At 35.7% G+C, this 23,330-nt stretch overlaps 1 protein-coding gene across 1 annotated transcript in view; it reads right to left on the bottom strand.

The window, feature by feature from the left end:
- Window positions 1–59: 59 nt before the first annotated feature.
- The window catches only part of VPS4B (vacuolar protein sorting 4 homolog B), a 34,483-nt gene continuing 11,212 nt past the window's right edge, over window positions 60–23,330 (bottom strand). The window contains exons 2-11 of the mRNA XM_060121155.1: window positions 23,043–23,154; window positions 21,567–21,723; window positions 18,375–18,442; window positions 14,440–14,559; window positions 11,821–11,977; window positions 11,284–11,432; window positions 10,702–10,783; window positions 9,195–9,414; window positions 6,158–6,298; window positions 60–4,559 (exon numbers count right to left, since the gene is read on the bottom strand). Coding sequence (XP_059977138.1) covers window positions 4,458–4,559; window positions 6,158–6,298; window positions 9,195–9,414; window positions 10,702–10,783; window positions 11,284–11,432; window positions 11,821–11,977; window positions 14,440–14,559; window positions 18,375–18,442; window positions 21,567–21,723; window positions 23,043–23,154 — 1,308 coding nt within the window. The 3' untranslated portion in view covers window positions 60–4,457. The remainder of the gene's footprint in view (window positions 4,560–6,157; window positions 6,299–9,194; window positions 9,415–10,701; window positions 10,784–11,283; window positions 11,433–11,820; window positions 11,978–14,439; window positions 14,560–18,374; window positions 18,443–21,566; window positions 21,724–23,042; window positions 23,155–23,330) is intronic.

Below are 23,330 nucleotides of genomic sequence, written 5' to 3'. Positions count from 1 at the left end.
GCAAAAACTATACATGCTCATTGTAAAGTATTCAGACTTTGAAAAAATACAAAGACTCATTCACTCAATAAATATTTATTGAGCACCCATCAGGCACCAATACTGTTCTAGACACTGAAGGTACAGGAGACAATAAAATAGACAAGAAAATCCCAGCTTTCATGGAATATACATGTTAGGAGGAAAAATTACAAATAAGAAAAGTAGTAAATTATATAGTATGTTGGACGATGATAAGTGCTACAGAGGAAAATAAAGCAGGGATTGGGGTACAAGGAGGGTCACGACGAATTGCCACTTTAAGTAGGATGACCAGGGAAGGTCTCAGTGGAATCTGAAAATAAACTTAAAGGACCTGAAAGAGGTGAAGAAAGGAAAAAAATCAAGCCAAATCTCACTACCCATAAATAACATAATGAACGTAAGGTGAATGTAATTCCAGATATCTTTCTATGTATATGTACAGATATCTGGATGAATGGTTATGATGAATGTACAGAAAGATACAGCTGGGAGAAATATACTGTTATAAAAAACGAATTCACACTATAAAAGATTTCTTTTCAATCATCAATAATCTGTTTATTAAGCACCTATTTTTGTTTCCAGAGACATACATATATACATACATATATCTGTATCACCCAGATGTGGGTTTGGGATTGCATTAAATCTAGAATCAATTTGGTTAGAAATGATATATATATATTTTAAAAATTATTTATTTATGGCCTGTGGGACCTTAGTTCCCCAACCAGGGACTGAACCCAGACCCCTGGCAGTGGAAACACGGAGTCTTAACCACTGGACTACCAGGGAAGTCCCAGAAATGATATTTTTCATAAGAGTCTTCCAACTCATGAATGGGTCCCACCACTCCATTTATTCAGGTCTTCTTTAGTTTCTTGTGGTAATGTTTCATAATTTTCTATGCTGAGGTCTTACACATCTTTCAGATTTATTTGAAGGTATCTGATGCTTTCTGATGTTACTGCAATCAGGATTTTTATTTTTTAATCAGTACTGTTTTAATTTCAATTTCTAATTGTTGCTAGAATATAAAAATACAATTATTTTTATGTATTAGCCTGTATCCTGTAATCTTCTTAAATTCAGATTCTTTTTCTAAGTTTATTAATTTGGATTTTCTACATACACAATCATGTCACCTGGGAATAACAATTTTGTTTCTTCCTTTTTAACACTGGCTAGAATCTCCTGCACAAAACTGAAAAGGAGTGGTGACAGCAGGCACCTTTGTCTTCTTCCTGATCTCTGGGGAGTTAAAGTTTTCAATAATTCACAATTAAGTATGATGTTTGTTAGAATTTTTTTGTTTCTTTAGTGGATGCTCTTTATTAAATTCGGAAGCTCTCTTCAATTCCTAGTTTGAGTTAAAAAAAAAAATCACAAACGGGTGCTGGATTTTATTAAATGCTTTTTATGACTCTATGAAGATAACTTTGTCCCTTTATTCCTGCAAATGTGGTAAATATTAATTTTTCAATTCTAAGCTACAGTCCTTGCTTTGCATTGCAGCATGTAAACGGAAACTTGCTGGTTTCCGTGGTGTAAGTCACTTCCACCATGGCAGGTTTCAAGCTACCAATGAGGTGGCTGCAGAGGCGGGCAGCAATGTGTAAACATGGTTCTTGTGAGCCGGTATGAGCCAGCTCTGGTACACCTCTGGTTTCAGCTCCCAGGGACGAAAATGTACAACTTCACTAGACCAGCAGGAACAAAGCAACTTCAAATTACCTATTTTATTAAAAGTCTCACAGACAATCTAGGAAGTAGATAAAATATGGATATAACTCCCTTAATTTTTTCAAGTCTTTATTAAGTACCTAATAAACAGTGTCTAGAACTATGGTAATGCAAAGGAAAAAACATAACTCTTTGAAGAGCTTACAATCTAAACGATCTAAACAAAATTAACAGAGTGTGCTTGACACTTGGAGAAACATCTTAAGATAGTCACAACTCGGTGCTAAAGAAATCCAAAGGTTGGATGGGGTAGTCTAGGAATTCTTCCTGGAAGAGATTAGATGGGTCATGAGCTAGGTCTTAATGGAAATCACGGGATTTGGACTAGCAGAGGAAAGAAGAAAGGAGGCAGGAGAGCACCCGGTACCTGTGGGAGCTCACGAAGCTGGGCGACATTCCCAGCACTCTGCTGGGGAGGTGTGCCTCCATTTCCCACCTGTGCAGCTGCAAGTGGCTAAATGATACTTCACATTAGTAATCAAATACTCTCATTCTGGCTTTCTGCATGTTGATGACAGTAAGCTCAAAAACCAATTTTCTACTGAAATACTTTTATAATTAAGGTCTCTATAGAGTTTTCAGACTGAGATCAAAAAGTGTTCCTAAACATCCAGGGAATAGCTAGCTCATAGAGTTGCTCAAGTAGGGTTTACTTGGCGGCTCAGAAAACATCTACCCAAAATCAGAATGGCCAAGGTCCAGACAGAGCCCGAACATTGTTTCCTCTTGAGTATTTATCTGCCCATAAAGAACACATGGAAATGACCTATGTTCTACCATTCTAAAATAAGTCTAAAATTATTAGATTCTAGAAACAGTTTTAAAAGCAGAAATGTGGAAAATGGAGCTATGGCTAGAAGTGACATGGACACTGAGGCACGGTTCTCAGAGCACGTGTAAGAACTGAGTGATAAAGTATCCACTCATCATCAACACTGGACTTACACACTACTTGGCCAATTTAAGTAAAATACTTCCTCAAAACAAATTTTGGATTCACAAAAACATCTGGATTTCAGCTATTAGTTATACTAATATAGTTATGTTAATTATCCTAATGATATGATTAATAGCAATACCGTATGATTCTGAGGTGGATAAAGTAAAATGTCTTGTAAGACGTCCGCAAAGAACTCAGTGTTGGTGTGCCAAGTTAATTCCCAACTCTCACACAGTAGTTACTGAAAAATAGAATTTTCATGCATACATGCTTAATTAATAATTTTTAATGATTTCTTTGTATCTAATCAATTTAGATAATATTTTCTCCTATACAGAAGATCCCAAAATAAAGAAGCACACACAGAATATAGCCAATAGTAGGTTGTATCAATTTACTTCACGTAAGAACAGCACATTTCAGGCCTACGACTTCCGTTTAATATCAATGAAAACAACCTGTACAGAAAACCCAAAGGCAACCATATAGCACAATATGTAAAATGTGCAAATATACTTTAAAATGCAAGTTATCCTATAGCATTTTCAAGGCAGAACTTTATAGTATATTAAGGAATCTACCTCATTCTAGCTGACTTAATAACCCTTTGCATGTAGAGCCAATGCAAATGTACAAGGCACAACTTAGTGTTGGTGCTCAAGTATGTAACACACACCCTCAGATTATTTATTTGAAGATATTAAAATAATACAATATCATGTTTGTATTTTATTATTTAAGGAGACATCAGCTCATTTCTAAAGCTTCATGAAACATTACACTGATAACATACGTGTGGCCAGGACGAGCTGTTCCCTGAACTTAAAAGGTAAAAGACAAGACTCTAGCTAACCTATATTAAAAAAAATTTATATTTATGTACACACACACCGCCCCCATCACACACAAGAAACTTCCCATAATCCAAAGGGAGGCTGTTCCTTTTAGCAAAGGTTCCCATTACAGTATTCCATGGCAGAATTATTTAAAAGGTACACATTTATTAACCCCCTGTTTTGGTCAATCTTGCTACAAAAAGACACTGAAATAGACAATTTTCTTCTTCAAGGTAGAGACAATGCCTAATTTAGAGAGTCTTTCTCTTGAGATTGCACAGTAAAAGGTATTACTTAGTTAAATATAAAAAAGCTTGCTGCTTTTACAGAAATTATTTAAATCTACATGGAGAAAAAAGTCAACCTATCAAAAAACCACTAAAAGCCTTGGCTAGAACACAATTCAAAACCTTTCAAACCCAATCAGTGCTCTTTGCTGTTTTACTGCCCATCCCTGAGAGTAAATCATTTTTAATTTTTGTAATAAAGTAAATAAATTTTACATTGACAAGAATGATGCTTAAGTTTTTTTTCAAAATATGAAATAAGCCCCACTTCATTTTAGTTAAAAAAAAAATGAATGCTCTTTGCAAAGACCACTATTTATAACAATTTAAAATATTTGTATCTCAATCAATTTTAATCTTCTTTTTACTAGGTAATTTCTATGTTTTTGCTATTTATGTCACTCATTTGCTTATAACCCATTATTTTATAATTTTTGTTAACAGGAGGATTTAATTGGTAATGGAGCAAAAGTACATATAAAACTTAAATGAATGCTGAAGTGAGATCTCTATTTTCCTGCAGTAAAAGGGTTTTACCGGAAATAATCTGACTGCCATCCTAGAAAGGCAAAAATACCTATGAAAGAGAGAACACACATGGTAAACGTCTTCCTTGTTGTCTTTGGTCTAGCCTTCTTGGCCAAAATCTTCTGTAAACTTCTTTAATTTCAACAAGTCGTGCTCATTGACTGTGGGCTTTGTGCTAGATAGTGACCGTAACATATCCGACTGTCAGGAAAAAGAAGTGGGGGAGTATTAGTAATAGATTTAACGGAATAAAAAACATTTCATTATCAACATTCCTAACTTTTGCCTAAGGTTAAATCTGAAAATCTGCATCGTGCCATAAACTACTGACGATAAACTCTCTTGTTTTCCTGAAGGATATCTTTGACCAAGTTATTCCTTTGCTTATAAACTTTCAGTTGCTTGCCTTGTCACGATCACAACTTTCAAAGGCTCCTCAGCACCCTGAGGAAGTACAGTCCTCTTAGCCTGATGATCAAGGCCTCCAGAATTAAGTCCCCGATCGCTTTTCTGGCCGTATCTGTTTATTCTTAAACAAGAGAGCAGTTGTCCAAGTGCAACTCAAAAGGAATACAGTCATTCACTTATACTTATGTGAAACAGAATAATACCATTTAATCAAAATCAACTAATCAAAAATTTTAACTGTTAGTTAAAATTACAATCAAAATGGTAAGAAAATATACAAATATCAAGGATTCATTAAGAAATTAACTTCTAGGCCATGTCTCCTGTAAAACAGTATGGAAAACAGTCAAAAGAACCAAAACTTCAAAAAATAAACCAAGGATTGCAACAAAAAAGGATTTCTGAATAATTTCTCAGATAAGCATTGTGGTTGATTAACACATAAATATATCTATGTTTACAGATATATTTCTCTCTATATATGCATACAAACTTATATACATATATGTACATATTTGTCTATGTATCTAGGTCTACACATCATGTGAAAGTTACTGTTAATTTTGACATATAGATTTGAAAATCTATAACTAAAGCAGAAGATTTTTAAAAATGACTGTTTATCAATAAGAAAACATAAACATAATAAATGTACCTTTTCAATCACAGTAAGTTCCCTAAAATTAATATGGCTTACAAAATAATAAAGTCTTACGAATTATGTTATTTCTTCCAATAGAAACTACAGCAATGTAATTTTTATGAATATTTTAATTCCTCTAATATAAACAGAAATGTAATTTTTTATAATAAAAATTTTGTTTTCAAAACTTTTTAAAAGAGTAGTGCATTATTTAAACTTTCTATGAAGCTCTGAGAAGTAAAACAGGAAAATACTATTATGAATACTATGATTCACGCATTAGTGTTTCTGGATATTTTACAAAATCTGAGATTCAGGGGAAAGAATTTTAACCAATCCCACCATTTTGGTGATAATATCCCAGCTATAAGACCTATAATGTCAGAAACCTGTATGTTTTTAAAAATAGCTTATTCACTTAAAATTTCCTCGAAGCCCAAGAAAACATTTTAAAGATAATTATTTTTTTATATTTTACATTCAACTAATCTTTAAAACTTTTTAAGTAGTTAGTATTAACCTTTTTGAACTAATTTTACAAAACTGAAAATTTTATCTGACAAATTATAAAATATAATTTTTTTCTGCCTGCACGGTGCAGCCTGTGAGAGGTTTAGTTCCCCAACCAGGACTCGAACCCGTGCCCCCTTCACTGGAAGCATGGAGTCTTAACCACTGGACTGCCAGGGAAGTCCCCATAAAATATAACGTTTTAAAATTTTTCTTAAAAGCAAACAAAATGTCAAACCATGCAAACAACTGGCTCCAAAAGTTTATCCCCAGGGACATCCATCCACGTCATCTCAATGGCACCAGGATCACCTGGAGAACAGGGCGTTAGCAGATCATCTACTATGTTGTTAGGATCAGCTTGTGAAGGTCCGCAAACCTGGAATAAACAGTACAACAACAGAACAAATTAAATAAACATTAAGATTTGGACCAGGGCTTCCCTGGTGGTGCAGTGGTTGAGAGTCTGCCTGCTGTTGCAGGGGACACGGGTTCGTGCCCCGGTCCGGAAAGATCCCGCATGCCGCGGAGCGGCTGGGCCTGTGAGCCATGGCCGCTGAGCCTGAGCATCCGGAGCCTGTGCTCCGCAATAAGAGAGGCCACAGCAGTGAGAGGCCCACGTACCGCAAAAAAAAAAAAAAAAAAAAAAAAGATTTAGACCATTATCAGGAAATCTGAAAATGTACTATTATTTTATGTTTTGTTAAAATGCTTACTTCTGAAAATAAACAGAAGCGTATACAACAAAAAGTGCAATTAGCTCTGGGTGATGGGATAGATTTTGCTTGATTTTAATTTTTTTCTTGGATGATTTTCTATATTTTAAATTTCCTACAATAAATTACTTAGATGATCATAGGGAGAAAATAAGTTAAAATAAAGAAACAATTACCTGTAGCTAAAATTTTCTTTTTTTTTTCCTAATGATTATTAGGTGGTCATAATCCTAGAGACCAAAATTAGACTTACTTAACACACTGCTATATTTAAAATAGATAACCAACAAGGACCTACTGTATAACACAGGGAACTCCGCTCAATACTCCGTAATAACCTAAATGGGAAAAGAATTCGAAAAAGAATAGATACATGTATAACAATCACTTTGCTGTACGAAACTACCACAGCAATGTTAATCAACTATACTCCCAAAAAAAAAAAAAAAAAAGACCTACTTAAAAATTCCTTTAAGTTACTCTGTTTTCCATAGCCAAGAAATTGCTGTGATCTTTGGAAGGTTTATTATTGTGAAATTACTGAATCTTTGTCTTTCCCCACAAAAACTCCTTCTTCAAATATAAGTACAAAATTAAATGCTGAATGTAATTTCAGTGCTATCTTACAATTCATAACTGATTTAAAAGAAAAAGTTTTAATAACATCCAGAAAAAGAAACTTTGTGACATAGAGTCACATATAGTATTTAGAAGACAACACACTTGTATCAAACCAGGAACTGCTTTCATACTTAATACTTGTTTTACAATGATCAATCTTAAATACTGTCTCAGGATTGGGGCAGGGGTAGAGAAATAAATATTTTCACTTTACTATGTGTATTTTATTGTCTGTCTTTGCTCACAACAATTTCAGTGGCAGGGATTTTTGTGTTTTTTAACTTAAGTACTTTTAACTTAAGTACTTAAGTTTAACTTAAGTACTCTGACTTACCTCTGGGCCCAGATTAGTACTTATACATTTAATAAATAAAATACACAGGCAAACTTGTTCTTGCTAATTGAAAAATGGAGAAGATGGAGCCACAGAAAGATCTACTATAGTTGGTGATACAAACGGCCTGATGTTAAAAGAGATTTGCCTGGGAATTCCCCAGCGGTCCAGTGGTTAGGACTCGCTGCTTTCACTGCCGGGTTCAATCCCTGGTCCGGGAACTAAGATCCTGCAAGCTGTGCAGCACGGCCAAAAAACAAAAAGAGAAAGAAAGAAAGAAAGAAAAACGAAATTTGGCTGCTTCAACTCTATCCTCCTAACAAGGGCCTGGCTTTAGGGTCATACAAGCCATCCCTAGTAGTTATACAGAGAACTGAACGGAAAGTTCTGAGTATGAAAGGACTGAGTTCCTTCTAAATGGCCAAGAGAATTTAAGAAAAAACACAACGGTTGTGGCATAAACTTGATTCTGAGCTAACCATATTTCTCTCACTAATGAAATGGCTGAAGAAGAGATGAGTAATATTTACTGGGCTATTCAGGTACCATGACAGCTGTTTTATGAATATTCCTTCATTTCATTTTCATAAGAGCATTTCAAAGTAGTAATTATCATCCTTACTTAAGAGATGATAAAAACTGAGACTTAAAAAGGTAATGCAATTTGGTCAAGGAGATAAAACAAGTAAATTGTAGAGTCAGGCTTCAAATTCAGGTTTTAATTCAAGCTCCTCATTTAAAAAAAAATTTTACTGTGGTATATAACAGACATATATGTGTATCAGAGTCATGACATATTAGTTTGTCATATACCAATGGATTAGGTTTGCTAACAGTGTTTCAGGATTTTCATATCTACGTTCATGAGCATACTGGAGACTGCTGTCCTCAGCAAAAGAGCTGGTCCAAATTACCTAGTCTACTGTTACTTAAATTGAATATCCCAAGACCACAGTCTTCACAAAATTCTCTCTCAAACCATATACACTCAAGTCATTCATGCAGACCAAACAGTGCATGGGAGGAGCAGGAGAGAAGAATGGTTGAGGCTTCTGAAGTACACCTTACCTAGAGAAAAACCACACCTCCAATCCTCTCTAGCTGTACCTTGGCAAACTGTGTTAAAAACATCCAAGTCCCAGTTTAATCATGTTAGTCTAGAACTAACCATCAACAGGTGGCTATATGTACCTTTTGTAGAGCTTCTGTGAGGACCAAATGAAATAGCAAGATGATGGAGCAAACACAGTGCTGGGCACGTGAATATTTAAACAATATTAGCTATTATTATTTTTACTTTATTGAGGAGGTGTAAACATACTAGATTCTGCTCGAGGATATTCTAGTTACATCAGAGACAATCACAGATTTAAGTTTCTATATTTATATCAAAATAATAAATACTTCAAAAATCACTGCATACAAAGTTTTAAAACACTTTGGGAGAACTTATTTTCAATGAAATGGAAACATAATCTTTTATGTAAATCTACTTATTTATTATACAAAACTGAAATCTTCCTAAAATTCTTCAAAGACAAGTCAATCATGGTCTCAAAGCTTGATTTTAAAAATATATGAAAAGATGGATAAAAGTTCCTTACCTTTTTAAAATGAGTAGCTGACTGTACTTTCCTAACTGGCTGCATAAGTGCATCACGTACAATGACACTTATGTCTGCCCCTGAATAGCCTTCAGTTTTCTTCCCAAGTTCCCGGACATCTGCTTCTGTTAGACTGTTCTGAGTGGTCCCCAAGTGCAGTTTAAACATTGCTGCTCGGGCATGGGCCTCAGGCAAAGGAATATAAATTCGTTTCTCAAATCTTAAAATGAAAAAAAAAATTACATCAAGAATATTACTATATAATACTATTTAATTTCTATTAAAAATTAGTTTTTCAAGAAGAAACAAGATATTTAGATATTCTCATTTATACAAAGTTAAGCTGAATAAATTAAATGGGCCCATATCCATCAGAGTTAAACAGATACATATTTAGGTTAATAAAGGGGAAATATCCAGAACACATTAATAAAACCAAAATAGCCAGGGAACCAGTCTGGAGTGCTTTAGTTTTTCTCACATGATTTTTGAATTATTTTGGCCAGAGTGTTCACATGTCTGGAATTCATGACATGACATGTCCTACAGGATTACAATTTCCTGTAGAATGACACTCTGAACTCCTGATCAAGGGATTAATATGATTAAAAGTGTGAAATAAGAGATGACAAAAGAATTACCTAAATTCTAAGGAGTAAAATCACTCAAAATCTTATAATTTTGCTTGCCTTCTTAGAATTTCAGCATTTGGAGATAAGGAGGAAGCAATGAGGGACAATTTAAATGGGTCTGTGAAGACATTTTCTTCTCCAGGTAATTATTCTCTGTGGCAATAAGAGGAATTTTAAAAGTTTCCACCATCTCTAGAGATGGGTTTAGAATTAGGCCATTTTTCAAAAATAACCAGCACATTTCCTTTCTTGATACTGGATGGTAATCTAACATTCTGGCAAACCATCAAGTGAATGGGGTAAAAGCAGCAAAACCTGAAGTGTTCATTTTTACCATGCACAATTAAATCAATGGGATAGGGAACTGTGAAGCAGTGAAAAGTAAGGAGTCTGTATACCTTTCCTGTAGCTCAAGTTTCATATTCAGTTAAAAAATTATAGACAGAATTTTTTAAACTGAAACTGTATCTTTCTTAGCATACTTTAACTTGTAGAATTGTCATTTTGCTAAAATTTTATATTTAGCAAAATGGAAAAACCTTCAATGGAAGGTTTTTCCATTGAAATATCAAACTGTATATATAAATTTCTGAAGCATCAGTGTACCTACTAAGCTTAATTAGAACTAAAGTAAGCATTAGGTAACATACTTTCGGACGTGAAAGATTCCAGTAGGTGTAAATCTTGGATCTTGAACACAGCAGGCAAACAAACAAGTGCCTGCCTCTCTTCCCCAAGGCAGGGGTCAATAGGGTTCGAGCACATTAAAAAACATTCTGAAGTTATCAGAATGCCTCCTCAACTAGACAGAATGGGAATTAATATTCACTTATTATATTGTAATTAGAAATAAGGTATTTACTGTATCGTCATACCTTCGCCTAATGGCAGAATCCAGAACCCAGGGTATATTTGTAGCTCCCAGAACCAAAATTCCATCATTGTCCACACCAACCCCTGCATCAAAATAGGTAATGTTTTAAATAATTTGTCATTTCAAGTGTTCTTTGAACATCATATGTTCTCTTATGAACATGGTACTTTAATGTTAAAATGCCTCATCTTGAGACTTACTCTCTGAAAAAAAACTGTATTTAACCACATTTCTTACTACTAGAATATGATGCAAATATTCCCTAGAATCTCCTAAACTGTGGGAAAATACTATTAATATTCTTTTCAAAATAATTCTTGAAAGATTTAATTTGAAGTTTATATATTCCTTTTATTGATATTGTTTCTGGAATGTTGTAAGTGAATATATTAATCTCTTCACTATTTATACCAACGAGATAATTACAACTGGGTAAAAATTATGTATGCATGTGGATCAGAACGAGACATGGCATAAGATGGACTATAAGAACGGAGAAATTCTGCTTGAAAGTTTTTCCGTTACTATCATAATAATGATTATACAATAAAGAGAAACTATTTTAAAAAATCAGCAACACTACCTTGCATTTGAACTAGGAACTCTGTCTTAATTCTACGTGCAGCTTCACTTTCATTTTCACTTCTTGAACCACACAGAGAATCAATTTCATCAATGAAGATAATGGAAGGTTTACTCTCTCTGGCAAGTTGGAATAAGTACTTAACTTGCCTAAAAATAAATAAAGGTTTCAATTTCTAAAAAAAATAGTAAATGACACATGACAATGAAAAACCTAAAACAAAACTATATACCAATAGTATAGGAACTCTACAGATTAAAAAGTCTCATCACGTTTTGATCTCTAAAATAAGATTACTACATTTGGATAATTCATTTTATGATTTACTAAACCATACACATATCATATATGCTATCTTCTCCCTATGAAATAAATTCCAAACTAGGGACTAATCTAACAGAAATGAATACCACCTGTATTTATAATAGCACTTTTTTTGAATGTCTATTAATGATATAAGAAACCTATTACTTTATAGACTGAAATAGTGACTATCAGGCAAAGAAAAACTTAAAAAAAAATCAATTTACTACTTACTTTTCACTTTCACCTAGCCACTTAGAAACAAGGTCAGAGGAAGATATTGAGAAAAATGTTGAGTTGTTTGCTTCTGTTGCTACAGCTTTGGCCAAATAGGATTTTCCTGTTCCAGGTGGCCCAAATAACAGGATTCCCCTCCAAGGTGTTCTCTTGCCTAAAATTTGCATTAGAAAAATAACATGAGACTTTCAAGACTGTTGACTTCAGTTACCAGAGACATCATCCACAGTGAAGAATACCGTGAAGAGGTTTCCACTCTAAAGCTAGCCGTAGAATAAAACAACATTTAAATAAATCAATCTAAGGTAAGTATGTCCTAAGTGTACTTTGCTTTTTCTAGAGACCACTGTGTCAAAACTGTGTTTATACAGCTATAATCCTTCTAAGAGAAAGTTCATTTGCTTGCTCAGTCATTCAACCACTACGTATTGAAACCACGACATGTAGGCAGAGAACTATGAATACAAGGATCTCTGCCTTCCAAGGCCTTCCAGTCTATTAAAGAGAAAAGAATTCAGTTAAAAGGTACTTCCTGATCATCTACTATGTGCACTGCTCAACATCAGAATATTGTAGGAGAAACTATACTCACAGGAGAAGGGCAGCTGGAAATATTCTTTTAAAAATATTTATGACCTTTGGAGGAGTGAAACTAACACAGTTTGGATGACTGGTGAAGTTCTACTCAATTCCTGATTCCACAAGGAAGCACAGGTTATTTCAGGTGGCAGATTCCCATTCCAGTGCTTGGGTAATGATAAGCGGACTCTACCTTAAATACTAGTTTTGCCAAAATATAATAGCAAGTGAACAAGTAAATTCTTTGTATCTCAGTTCTGCTAATGAGAAATTATAATGCTGCCTTAAATAAACCAGGCTGGGTTACAACTGGCAATAAAGTATCAAATACACATTAAAAAAACCTACTAGGTGTAAACTGTGGGTGGACACACGGTGTCTGTAAAAGAATGATATACAGATGACTGATGGCAAAACTAAATATCATGTTTATTGTTATGAAAGCCTCAACTTTTACTTGAATTCTATTTGCCTATTTTAAATGTCTGCAATTATAAATCAGTGTTCCCTTAAGTGCGGTACATATACCACTGGTGGCAATGAGATGCTTTTAGGTGGTATACAAATACTTTTCAATTAAGTAATTTTTAAAACGCATTCTATAAAAACACTAATTTTTCCATTTATAGAGATACAAAGAAGTCTTCTAAAATAAAGTTACTAAGTAAAAACAAGTGAGCAAAACAATCTATGGTATTAGAAGTCAAAAGCGTGATTACCTCTGGGGAGGAAAGAGGCAGAGAGGGATTTCTAGGTCACCAGCAGTACTTTTTTATCTGGGTGATGATTATACAGGTGTACTCTGATAATTTATGAAGCTGAACACTTATGGGTTCCTGCATGTCTTTGTATATTATGTTACAGTTTAATAAAAAGTCTGCTCTAAAAGTGAGTGATTTAAAGAAAAATATTTAAAAAATAATGGTACACGTATATGGAAAAATTCATGAAGATGACACATATAGGACTCATGTTTGGGAAACACTGGTGTAAGTAACACAACATAAAATGAGTTCAACCGTATTTTTGTACCTTTATAGGATTATGATGTCAACTTTTACACTGTTAGTTTCATATTCCTGAAGTGAGGTTGTGAGTCGTACCTCGAAGCTAGGTGGACAACGGGTGGCCCACGGGTCCTTGCTCTTCATCACTGCTCTATACGACATCACTGTCTGGACCTGTTCAGTTTGAGGCCAATATCACAGATTTGCTCTCTACATAAACCAGCTTGCTTTTAAAAGGAAAAACCTCTGTTTCACTGTTAGACTGTGGGTATAGCCATATCACAAACACAGGCTATCAGTCAAAAAAAGGACAATGTGAAGGAACGGTTCAGCACAGACAAACCACCTACTGCTGGAGCTGTAACTTCAACTGTACCCAGATGGTGGGTTAGCAATATTCTCCTTGCAGTGATAAAGAGCTACTAGAGGATACGTGCTTCATATGAAACTGTTCAATAATTTTAACTCCTCTGTTTAAGAAATGGAAATACTCTTATAAGACTAGTACATGTCCACTGCAAAAAAATTCAGATCAAAGTCAAAGGAGAAAGTAAAAATCACCCATAATCTCATCTCCTAGACATACATTAACATTTTTATGTCAATCTTTCTACACCTATTTCTCAGCACACACATTTAACAACGTGGAATCATACTATACATACTATGTAACTTGCTTTTTGATCTTTACAATATAGGTGGACATTCTTCTATGTCAATTATAATGTAGATCTAAATTTCTTAATGTAGATGGTATCCTATACTCTAATGAGTGCACAGTATTCTACTGTATGTCCATGATTTACCCTATGCCCTACTGCTTGACATTTAGGTTTTTTTGCAATAAATATATTATAAATATGTATATGCATATGAAATAAGTATCTGTGTAAAGGTATATCACTGCCTTACAACAGAATTAAGGTAACAACTCGTGATATAATGACAAGAATTCACAATACTTTACTTCAGTCATCAACACATTTAAAAAAAAAAACCATCAAAAATAATTATTTAAAGGTCATCTCACCCGTAAAGAGATGAGGAAATTTAATAGGCAATATCACAGCCTCTTTCAGTGCTTCTTTGGCTCCTTCGAGACCGGCAACATCGCTCCATTTCACATTTGGTCGCTCTATAACAATGGCGCCTACAAAAAATTAGGTCATCTTTAAAGAAGACTATTCCATCACATTTAGAAGACAACAAGAAATAATGATGAAATACAGAAATGCATTATAACTTTGTCTGGAAAAGTTCTATGTATTAAAAACATTTCTGAAAGTGTGTGATGAGGACGAAGTTGTTAGGGAGTAGTGAGGGGGAGTCAGGACCTGGGGTGGGGAGCCAGATAACCTGGGGTAAAGTCACTTAACGTTTCTACCTCCACTTCCTCACGGTGAAATAAAAACAATACCATCTGCCCAAACTACTTAGACAGGTTAGTAGAAAGATCAAATAACGTAATGAACATTAGAGTGCTAGGAAGAGCACCAAACGTTACAAAAAGTAGTTGTAATGTTTGAGTACGTTGATTCTGTAATAGCTCCTATTTCTCTCTTTTTTTTTTTTTTGGCGGTATGCGGGCCTCTCACCGCTGTGGCTTCTCCAGTTGCGGAGCACAGGCTCCGGACGCGCAGGCTCAGTGGCCATGGCTCACGCGTCCAGCCGCTCCACGGACTGGGACATGAACCCGTGTCCCCTGCAGCGGCAGGCGGACTCTCAACCACTGCGCCACCAGGGAAGCCCTATTTCTCCTTTTAATCAAAAGAAACGGTGATCTAATGCTCTCCTTAACTACAGAAAGAAAATATACTTAACGACTTTAACTGAAGATAGACAGGCAGATGGATGGATGGATAGATAGAGGGAGAGGGGAAGGGAGGGGCGAGGAAGGGACAGGGATGATGGAGAGGAGAAGGTGTACTCTTACAGACATGCAATACTTTCCCAAGGTTTGCCAAATTTTCTATCCGGCTTCTAAATAGACCTATTTACAATTTTTGTACATTAACAAAGTCATTCAAATGATTTAGTTTTTGGACACAATATATTCAAAAGCCATAGCAAACTGTTGCAGTAAGGAGAAGTAAAAATCAGTAAGAGTCCACGAAAGATTTCTCTTACTAGAGCATGCTGGCAAAACTTTCCAGATCGTTTATCAAAATCTTTCCCAATTTTCAGTATATAGAAATTGCTCAACTACAAAGTAGCCTGTTCAAAGGTGATGTGTAATTGTTTTAAGTATAATATCACCACTCACACAATCTACTGATTATCTATGATATTAGTTTTATGGGTATTTTTTCTTGTTTTGAAAGATCTATTATTCTAAGAATGCTATACCCTGCAACTTACTTCCCTAAATTATGAAAATCTTTAGCTATACATTAAAATGAAATGAGGGACTTCCCTGGTGGCACAATGGTTAAGAATCCACCTGCCAATGCAGGGGACATGGGTTCGAGCCCTGGCCCGGAAAGATCCCACATGCCGCGGAGCAACTAAGCCCATGTGCCACAAACTACTGAGCCTGAGCTCTAGAGTCTGCAAGCCACAACTACTGAGCCCACAGCCACAACTACTGAGCCCGCACACCTAGAGCCCGTGCTCTGGAACAAAAGAAGCCACTGCAATGAGAAGCCCGCGCACAGCAAGAAAAAGTAGCCCCCGCTCGCCACAACTAGAGAAAGCCCGCGCACAGCAACAAAGACCCAACACAGACGAAAATAAATAAGTTTATCAAAAAAAAAAAGAAATGAAACCATAATCACACTTTTAGCATTCTAAAAGTTCAGACTAAGTATAAATTAAGAAAAATAGCCAATTCACTTTTTCTTTTCTATGTCCCATACAGATTAGTAACCCTACATGAGGAAAATATTACATCATCTGATAGGATTTTGTGTCAGTTAAACAAAAGTAAATTTATATATAAGCATTATCTGGTCAACTAAAATTTTTTGTTATGAATTTTCTAAATGTGTCATAATTTATTTTCACATTTAACTAATACTTTTCTCTTTAAAAATTTAAGCTATGTGACTTTGGAATGTTCAGTGATAAAAGACTATTTAGACAAAAGTAGTATCAATTATTAGACACTGATTAATGATTTTTAAAATTAAAAGAGAGCGATTATTAGAAAATAAAAGCCAAATAATTTGATAATTCCCAATTGTACAAATTTATCCATTCTTTTGATTATACTATTTATTATACTAATATGTTATTTAACCTCAAAGTCACTGAATATCAAAATTAACAGAAAATTCAAATCATGAACTTTAATTTTAATAATAAAATATTACACTTAATGTCATAACCTAAAACAGAAGTAAAAAGATTTGGAAAATTGTTTCAGGAAAAATGAGGAAAGATTCAAAAAAGGATATTATACGATGAAATCCATCAGCAAACCATGAAACTAAAAGATGGAGAAAAAGGATTCTCAGATACGAAAGGCTAGGACTCCTTCATATCCTATTTCATCCTGAAATTCCAAATAAATTTCCTCATTTAAATGTTTTAAACATCTGTATTTTTATACATCCTTGGGCCTTATCATCACTCATAGGAAACGTAAAAAAAAATTCCTTATTAAAAACTGTATCTTTTTCAAAATTAAAGATACAATCCAATTTTTACTTCCGTGGGGCAGAGCCAGAGAGAGAAGGAACAAAACCAAAAGAACAGATAGAAAAAAGCTTTTTGCCTTACAAGTAAAATAAAGCCACTTGGCATGGACCACTGGGTTGCCCAAAAATACTTACTGAGGATTAAGTATGACCACACTGCTCGAGGCAGTGCAAACTCAGTTACTGCCCTTGGACTACACCCACCATTGACGCTGGCGTGTAAAAATCCCCTCGTTAACTGTAGTGTTTTCAAAATACTATCCTTCTAGTATTACCCTATACATCCCAGAGGGGTCGGTAAGACAGAAATATTACCAAAATGGAGATCAGAATAGCAAGATTAAAGGTCTGGCCTTAATGGATATCTTTCCCAGATATGTGTTCTATTCAGCAAGATTCAAATGAATAAAATACATGTTACCAATGACTGAGCATAAAATTCAACTTGAAAAATCATTAGATAACATATCAAAGAACAATCAAGTCTCAGTAGCTAAAGAAGCCAGCAATTAAATAGATGCCTTTTTAGATACACAGAGCTACTATTTACTGAGCCCCTAGTACTGTCAGATGTAATATTAGGCAGTTTTTACATTGTCATTAACCTTTTAATTGCCCTGAAAGTATTCTTAACTTCCACTTTAGAGCTGGGTCTCAGACTCTGAGAGGTTAGGGAACTGCCCAAGACTAGACAGATTTAGGCAGCAGATCCCGGAGTGGAATCCAGATGTGAACGCAGCTACAATCTATGCCCTCTGGATCATGCCACTTCACTACAGTAGGGAGAAAGGGCTTTTATAGGTGTGGAAAGTAAAAAACTGAAAGCCGAAAGAGGGAAATGTAAATGGGAATGCTGTAATGGGATAAAAAAGCAGATTAGGAAGAGCAGGTAGGAAACATGAAAAAAATAGCATCAATGAATAAGCTACAGCAACAGCAATAAAAGCCAAGTGTGAGTCCTAATGCATTCTGTTCCTCTGACAGGAAATTTCAATACCATCAGATTTTATAGTAAGCTAATAGTATAACTGCTACCCTCTCTAAAAGGGGGCAAATAAGACAAAATGAAAGAGAGTAAGCTTTTAAGGCAGATATAAAATGAAACAATATTTTTACTGCATGGAAAAAAACCAACCCATTAGAGACCCTATAGAGCAAATCTTATAAAAATGTTCTCAACAAAGCCAGCATGTGACCACTGGGAACCAAAGCCAGTTCTTGAACCTCATTTAAATACAGGTGGGAAAAAACCCCAATTCAAATAGACAATTCACTATGAGCTTTTTAAAAATAAAATAGTAAATTTAAAAATGAAATCTAAAGCAACCTTGAAGTTGACTCTGTAGTTTCTTTTTTTCAGGATCATCAGATTCTCCTTCCCCATCACTGTCATTCCTAATAAAAAGAATTTAATATATTCAAATGATCACTCATTGCTATCAAAGGCAAAAAATAAAGGAAAAGATTAACCTGAAATATCCGTAATTTAAGTGGCAAAGTAAGACATTCACATTAAAAGTTAAGCTTATTTTATTACTTTTCAGAATATACTAAATAAAATAGTAAGCAGGCATATTACCCATCAAAATGGAATCATGAACAGGAAATGGACAAAATGACCAGAATGAAGTCAGGAACTAGCTCCAAATTCCCACGACATACCTATTTATGTACTGATATTAATTCATAAATGCATGACCCACACCTCATTCCACAAAAGATTTAAGATGAATTACAGGAGTGTTGTAAACAATTAACAATAAAAAAAATCAGGACCAGGCAAACTATATATTAGAACAAGAAGCCATAACTAGGAGGAAAAAAACCCCCCAAAATATCAACTATTTAAGGTACAAAGGTGCATAACCCTTAGCCTAGGGGTTCCCAAGGATGGATGAAGCTTTTGATGAAAATGAACCGACCCCAAAGAACAAGGAGATCAATGCACACATTTCATATCTAGGGATTTATTCTAAGGAAACAATTTTAAATGAGTTCAAGGATTTGACTACAAGGATAACCATGCCCATATTGTTTGCAATAGGGAAAAAATTAGAAATAATGTATATTCAATTATAAGGATTAGCATGTGACAGAATACACTGCAATCTTCAAAGCAAAAAATATGGCATTACATTATTTTTCACATATAAGACATAAAGGGGAGTAAAAGGATTGACAGGTTTTATCTCAGAATGGGCTTGCTTGGTTATCACAGGGTGGTGGGGTTATTTATGGGTAAGGTGGAGACTGCAAACTGATTCACCTTGACATTCACTCCAACCTTCTTCTACTGCGTTTTCTTGTACAGTAAAGACTGTACTTGTTATAAAACTGCCCTTCCCAGGCTCGCCTGCAGCTGAGGCTCCACAGGAGACCAAAGTCCTGCTGGAGGGCAGAAGCAAGCAACTGAGGTAGGGGCTGCATGCGAGGAGACGCCTGTAGGTGAAAGCACTGCTTTGCTGAGGGCGCTGTGGCAGGGCCTACTGCCCACTCCCCGGCACCGGAATGCTGGGCAAGGGAGCTAGCAGCAGTGGGATCCCTGCTGGAACTACCCTGGTGGAGGGGGGCATTTCTCTTAGCCATGCGGAATCCAAACCTGACTCCCTGGCCCTCGAATTCTGTAAGGGAATGCACTACAGGGATCCCTGCTTTCCCAAAGTTTGCTTTATGCCACTTTGCTTTTACAAAAGACCTACATTAGTACTGTTTTCAGTAACTGAAAGATATCCAAAGACGATCATCGCTTTAATGAAGGCAAAAAACGAAAATAGCATTTAGCATTTGTTTTACAGTGAGCTCTTATGAGGCAGCACGCACCCTGAGCAGTGAGAGGGGCCCCGCCAAGAGCCTTCCGAAAACCACACTCCATCTCATCACCAAGCTGAACTGTGTCATGTCTTATATGTGAACTGTGTCTGTGAGCATCTGTGCTTTATCTCCATTTATTTTTGTGCATCCATTAGCAAGAGGTAATTGCTTCTTTGCTTTACCCCATTTCAGCTTAAAGTGGGTCCCGCCATCCAACACAGAACTGGTATCCCCCTGCTAGGCAGACATCTTAGGAGGGACACTACATGGTCTCCAAGCAAGACCAGGTGAGGCTCAACTCCCGGGGGAGAGGACGTTTCTGCGGGCCAGGGGGTCTCAGCGAGATCTGGGGGTCCAGGTACTTGAGGTCAACTGATCCTTCCCAACAGCTTTCATTTCATTTTCATCTGGAGTCCCAGTCTTACAATACATGCCCCAAATTTCACACAAGAAACCCAGTGAGGTTCAACTGATTTTGAAATCCAATAAGCTATGAGATCAGCTGGGGTCTAATTTTTGTCATGCCAATGCTAGAGCTATAAGATAAAATATTCTTAGGGTATCAAAGGAACTCTCCGGTTCCCCGACCATGTCTTGAACAGAGAATATAAAACCTTGAGCTTGTAAGTTTTTTCAAACTCTCCCATGTAATTTGAGGCAGGCTGTCAACTCTAGTTCTCAAAATGGCCTTTCGTAGTAGCCACAAAGCCCCCAAAGCACTGCCTCCAGGGCACTCCATGCCTGGTGACCACAGGGGTTATCTAAGTTGCTTGTACCACTGCTTACCATGAACTGTAAGTATTACATCCTATAATGCTAATCAGAATTTCCTGCCTTCATATCCAACGAAGCCAGATGACCCCACCCCAGAGTCTTGTTTTCTCCGAGTATGTTGTCACTTGGAACCACTTCTGGCTCCAATTAATAGAATGATCAGAGGATCTGGGTAGAATATGTTCCCACTGCTCAGCACAGAGCCTGACATGCACACATTAGGTGTTGAATATATAAATTCTGCATCTGTAAGTGATATATCCCCCATCTAGGAAGACATTTCAAAAATGAGTTTTGATGTTTATATAAATTATGCTGTGTCGCTTTCTTTACAATGATAAAGTAAAGCAAATCTGATGCAAATCCACATCAAAAAACTTATATATCCAAAATTTGTTTTACATTACCAGAGTTGTTTTTCATTTTGTCCGTGTGCTTAGTACTAAGTCAATACTACTAGTCAAAAATTCAATTCACAGATTACTCCTACAATTTTAAACTTCATTACATAATGGGCAGAGGGTAAAGAATTGAGTAGCACTCCTACCAAATGTTTTTTCTACTACTACCAGGCAGTCAAGGAGAGCAATTTGAGGTATATCACCCCCGAAGCTTGGTAAACTAGGGGTCCACAAACTTTTTCTGTAAAGGACAAGACAGTAAATATTTTAGATTTTGTAGGCCATACGGTTCCTTGTCACAACTACTCAGCTTTGCTGGTACAGCACAAAAACAGCCACAGACAATAGGTAAGTGAAGGCATGAGGCCGTGTTCCAATAAAACTTTAGTTACGAAAGCAGGCAGCAGGTCAGATTTGGCCCATGAGTCACGGTTTGCCAACACCTAGTTTAAACAAAGGAAATTTCCTTCACAAATTAAATTAAATTTTATCCTGTAATTCGATACAATACAATCTCACTCTAAAATACATACCCCTTCTCATCAGCTGGACTTGGCTGTCCCTCTTTCACTGGCTTCTGTGGTTTTTTCTCCTTCTTCTTCAGGTACTCCTTCAGTTTTTCTGCTCTATCAAGATACTCTGTACACTTTGCCCTGATACTTTGCTTGGCTTTATCACCCTGTGCTTCATCTATTGAAGGGAAACGAGAGAGATTTTTCCTTTAGTATTCTTTAGAGACAGGTATAAAACTCCTAGACATACTTTTCGAAAAAGGAAAATCTATTTTGGAGGAGAGAGAAAAGATCATCTCTAGCTCATCATAATCCATGATTATCAATCTTTTCTATTCCTTCCTCCAGCAGGGTTGGGGGCCAACAGTGAGTGTGAGTCAGAGAGAGTTCTAAGCAAGACACTAGGATATCTTAAGTTAATGTTAAATAATAAGAAGAAATTATTTAATATTCTGTGGGCTTCATACTCTTCCCTTACATTCTGTGCAGACAGCTAAAAGCGGCTTATCTCATACAAAACCAATTATAAGACAAATAGAAGTAAAGCAATATTAACCATTTCCATCAACGTCTACATAAGCTTTATTTCAGAGTATAAAAAGTGACAGAAATCCCATATATTATGAGTACCACCAGTACAGTAATTTTACTAAAGGCCCCTGTGAGAGTTGTTTGAAAAGGAGACTTCAGCAATATACGCAGTGTATGGGATTAGCCCCACCTATCTTATATGTTATGATTAATTCTTAGTTTCACTTTAATGTGACAGAAAAACCTCAAAATTAAATAGGGAAGCTCAAAAGAAAATCCTAAATTATCCAACTGCTAAAATTTTTATTTAAAAAAAAAACAAAGTTTGCCAGAAAGACACTTTTTCAATGTCTTATTTCACATATGTTCAGCATTAGGTTTAAGATCCATGAAGGCAGGGGTCGTTATCCATTTCTTCCTCACTGCTGTATCTCAGTGCCTAGAACAGTAGCTGGCAGGTGGTAAACACTGAATACATATTTGGAAATACACAAAATGTCTCCCAACCTATTTTTGTTTGTTTCTGTTTTGGCTGTGCAGCACAGCATGTGGGATCTTAGTTTCCCCACCAGGGATCGAACCCGCGCCCCCTGCAGTGGAAGCGTGGAGTCTTAACCACTGGACCACCAGGAAAGTCCCCCAACCTATTTTTAAAACATCTATTTTCAAAGAGATGTTTAGAAAATGAGTAGGTCCAGATTACATAATCTGGGTACATAACCAGTAAAATGAAAACTTTTTCCCACTGACTATATGGCATTTTAATATGTTTAGGTGTACAAAGTAATATGACTATGACAGCTGTGCACATTTGTTGGTTGAGTACTTAAAAACTACTAAGAAGCTAGTGGGACTCTTTTGCAAATTGATGGTTTATAATTTTCTGGCATTGTACTTCAATTTTTATAAATGAAATAGAATAATCTTTTTAGTGTTTTTAAATAAAAAAACAAATGATGACCTTACATTTAACTACATGGAGAAAATACTGTACAGCGTGTTGGTAGAGTTGAAGGGCTTCCTCGTAGTTCCCAGCTTTGTCTTCCTGGGCTGCTTTGCTAGCAAGATCTATCGCTTTCTGTTTGAAGGGAGGCAAAACTATACCATCAAAATCAAAGCATAGCATAAGTTTGAAATAAATAATCACGTTGAATGTTTTCTTTAAAAATGAAAGCAACCTTAAAACAAATCTACCTTTTTTTTCTAAATCACAACTGCATTGTATTATAAATTATAATTATTTATAAAATGCAA

This window comes from Lagenorhynchus albirostris, chromosome 14 (genome assembly GCF_949774975.1).
Source record: "Lagenorhynchus albirostris chromosome 14, mLagAlb1.1, whole genome shotgun sequence".
Taxonomy (NCBI): Eukaryota; Metazoa; Chordata; class Mammalia; order Artiodactyla; family Delphinidae; genus Lagenorhynchus; species Lagenorhynchus albirostris.
Note: the sequence above shows the minus strand (reverse complement) of the source record. Positions and strands in the feature narration are given on the sequence as shown.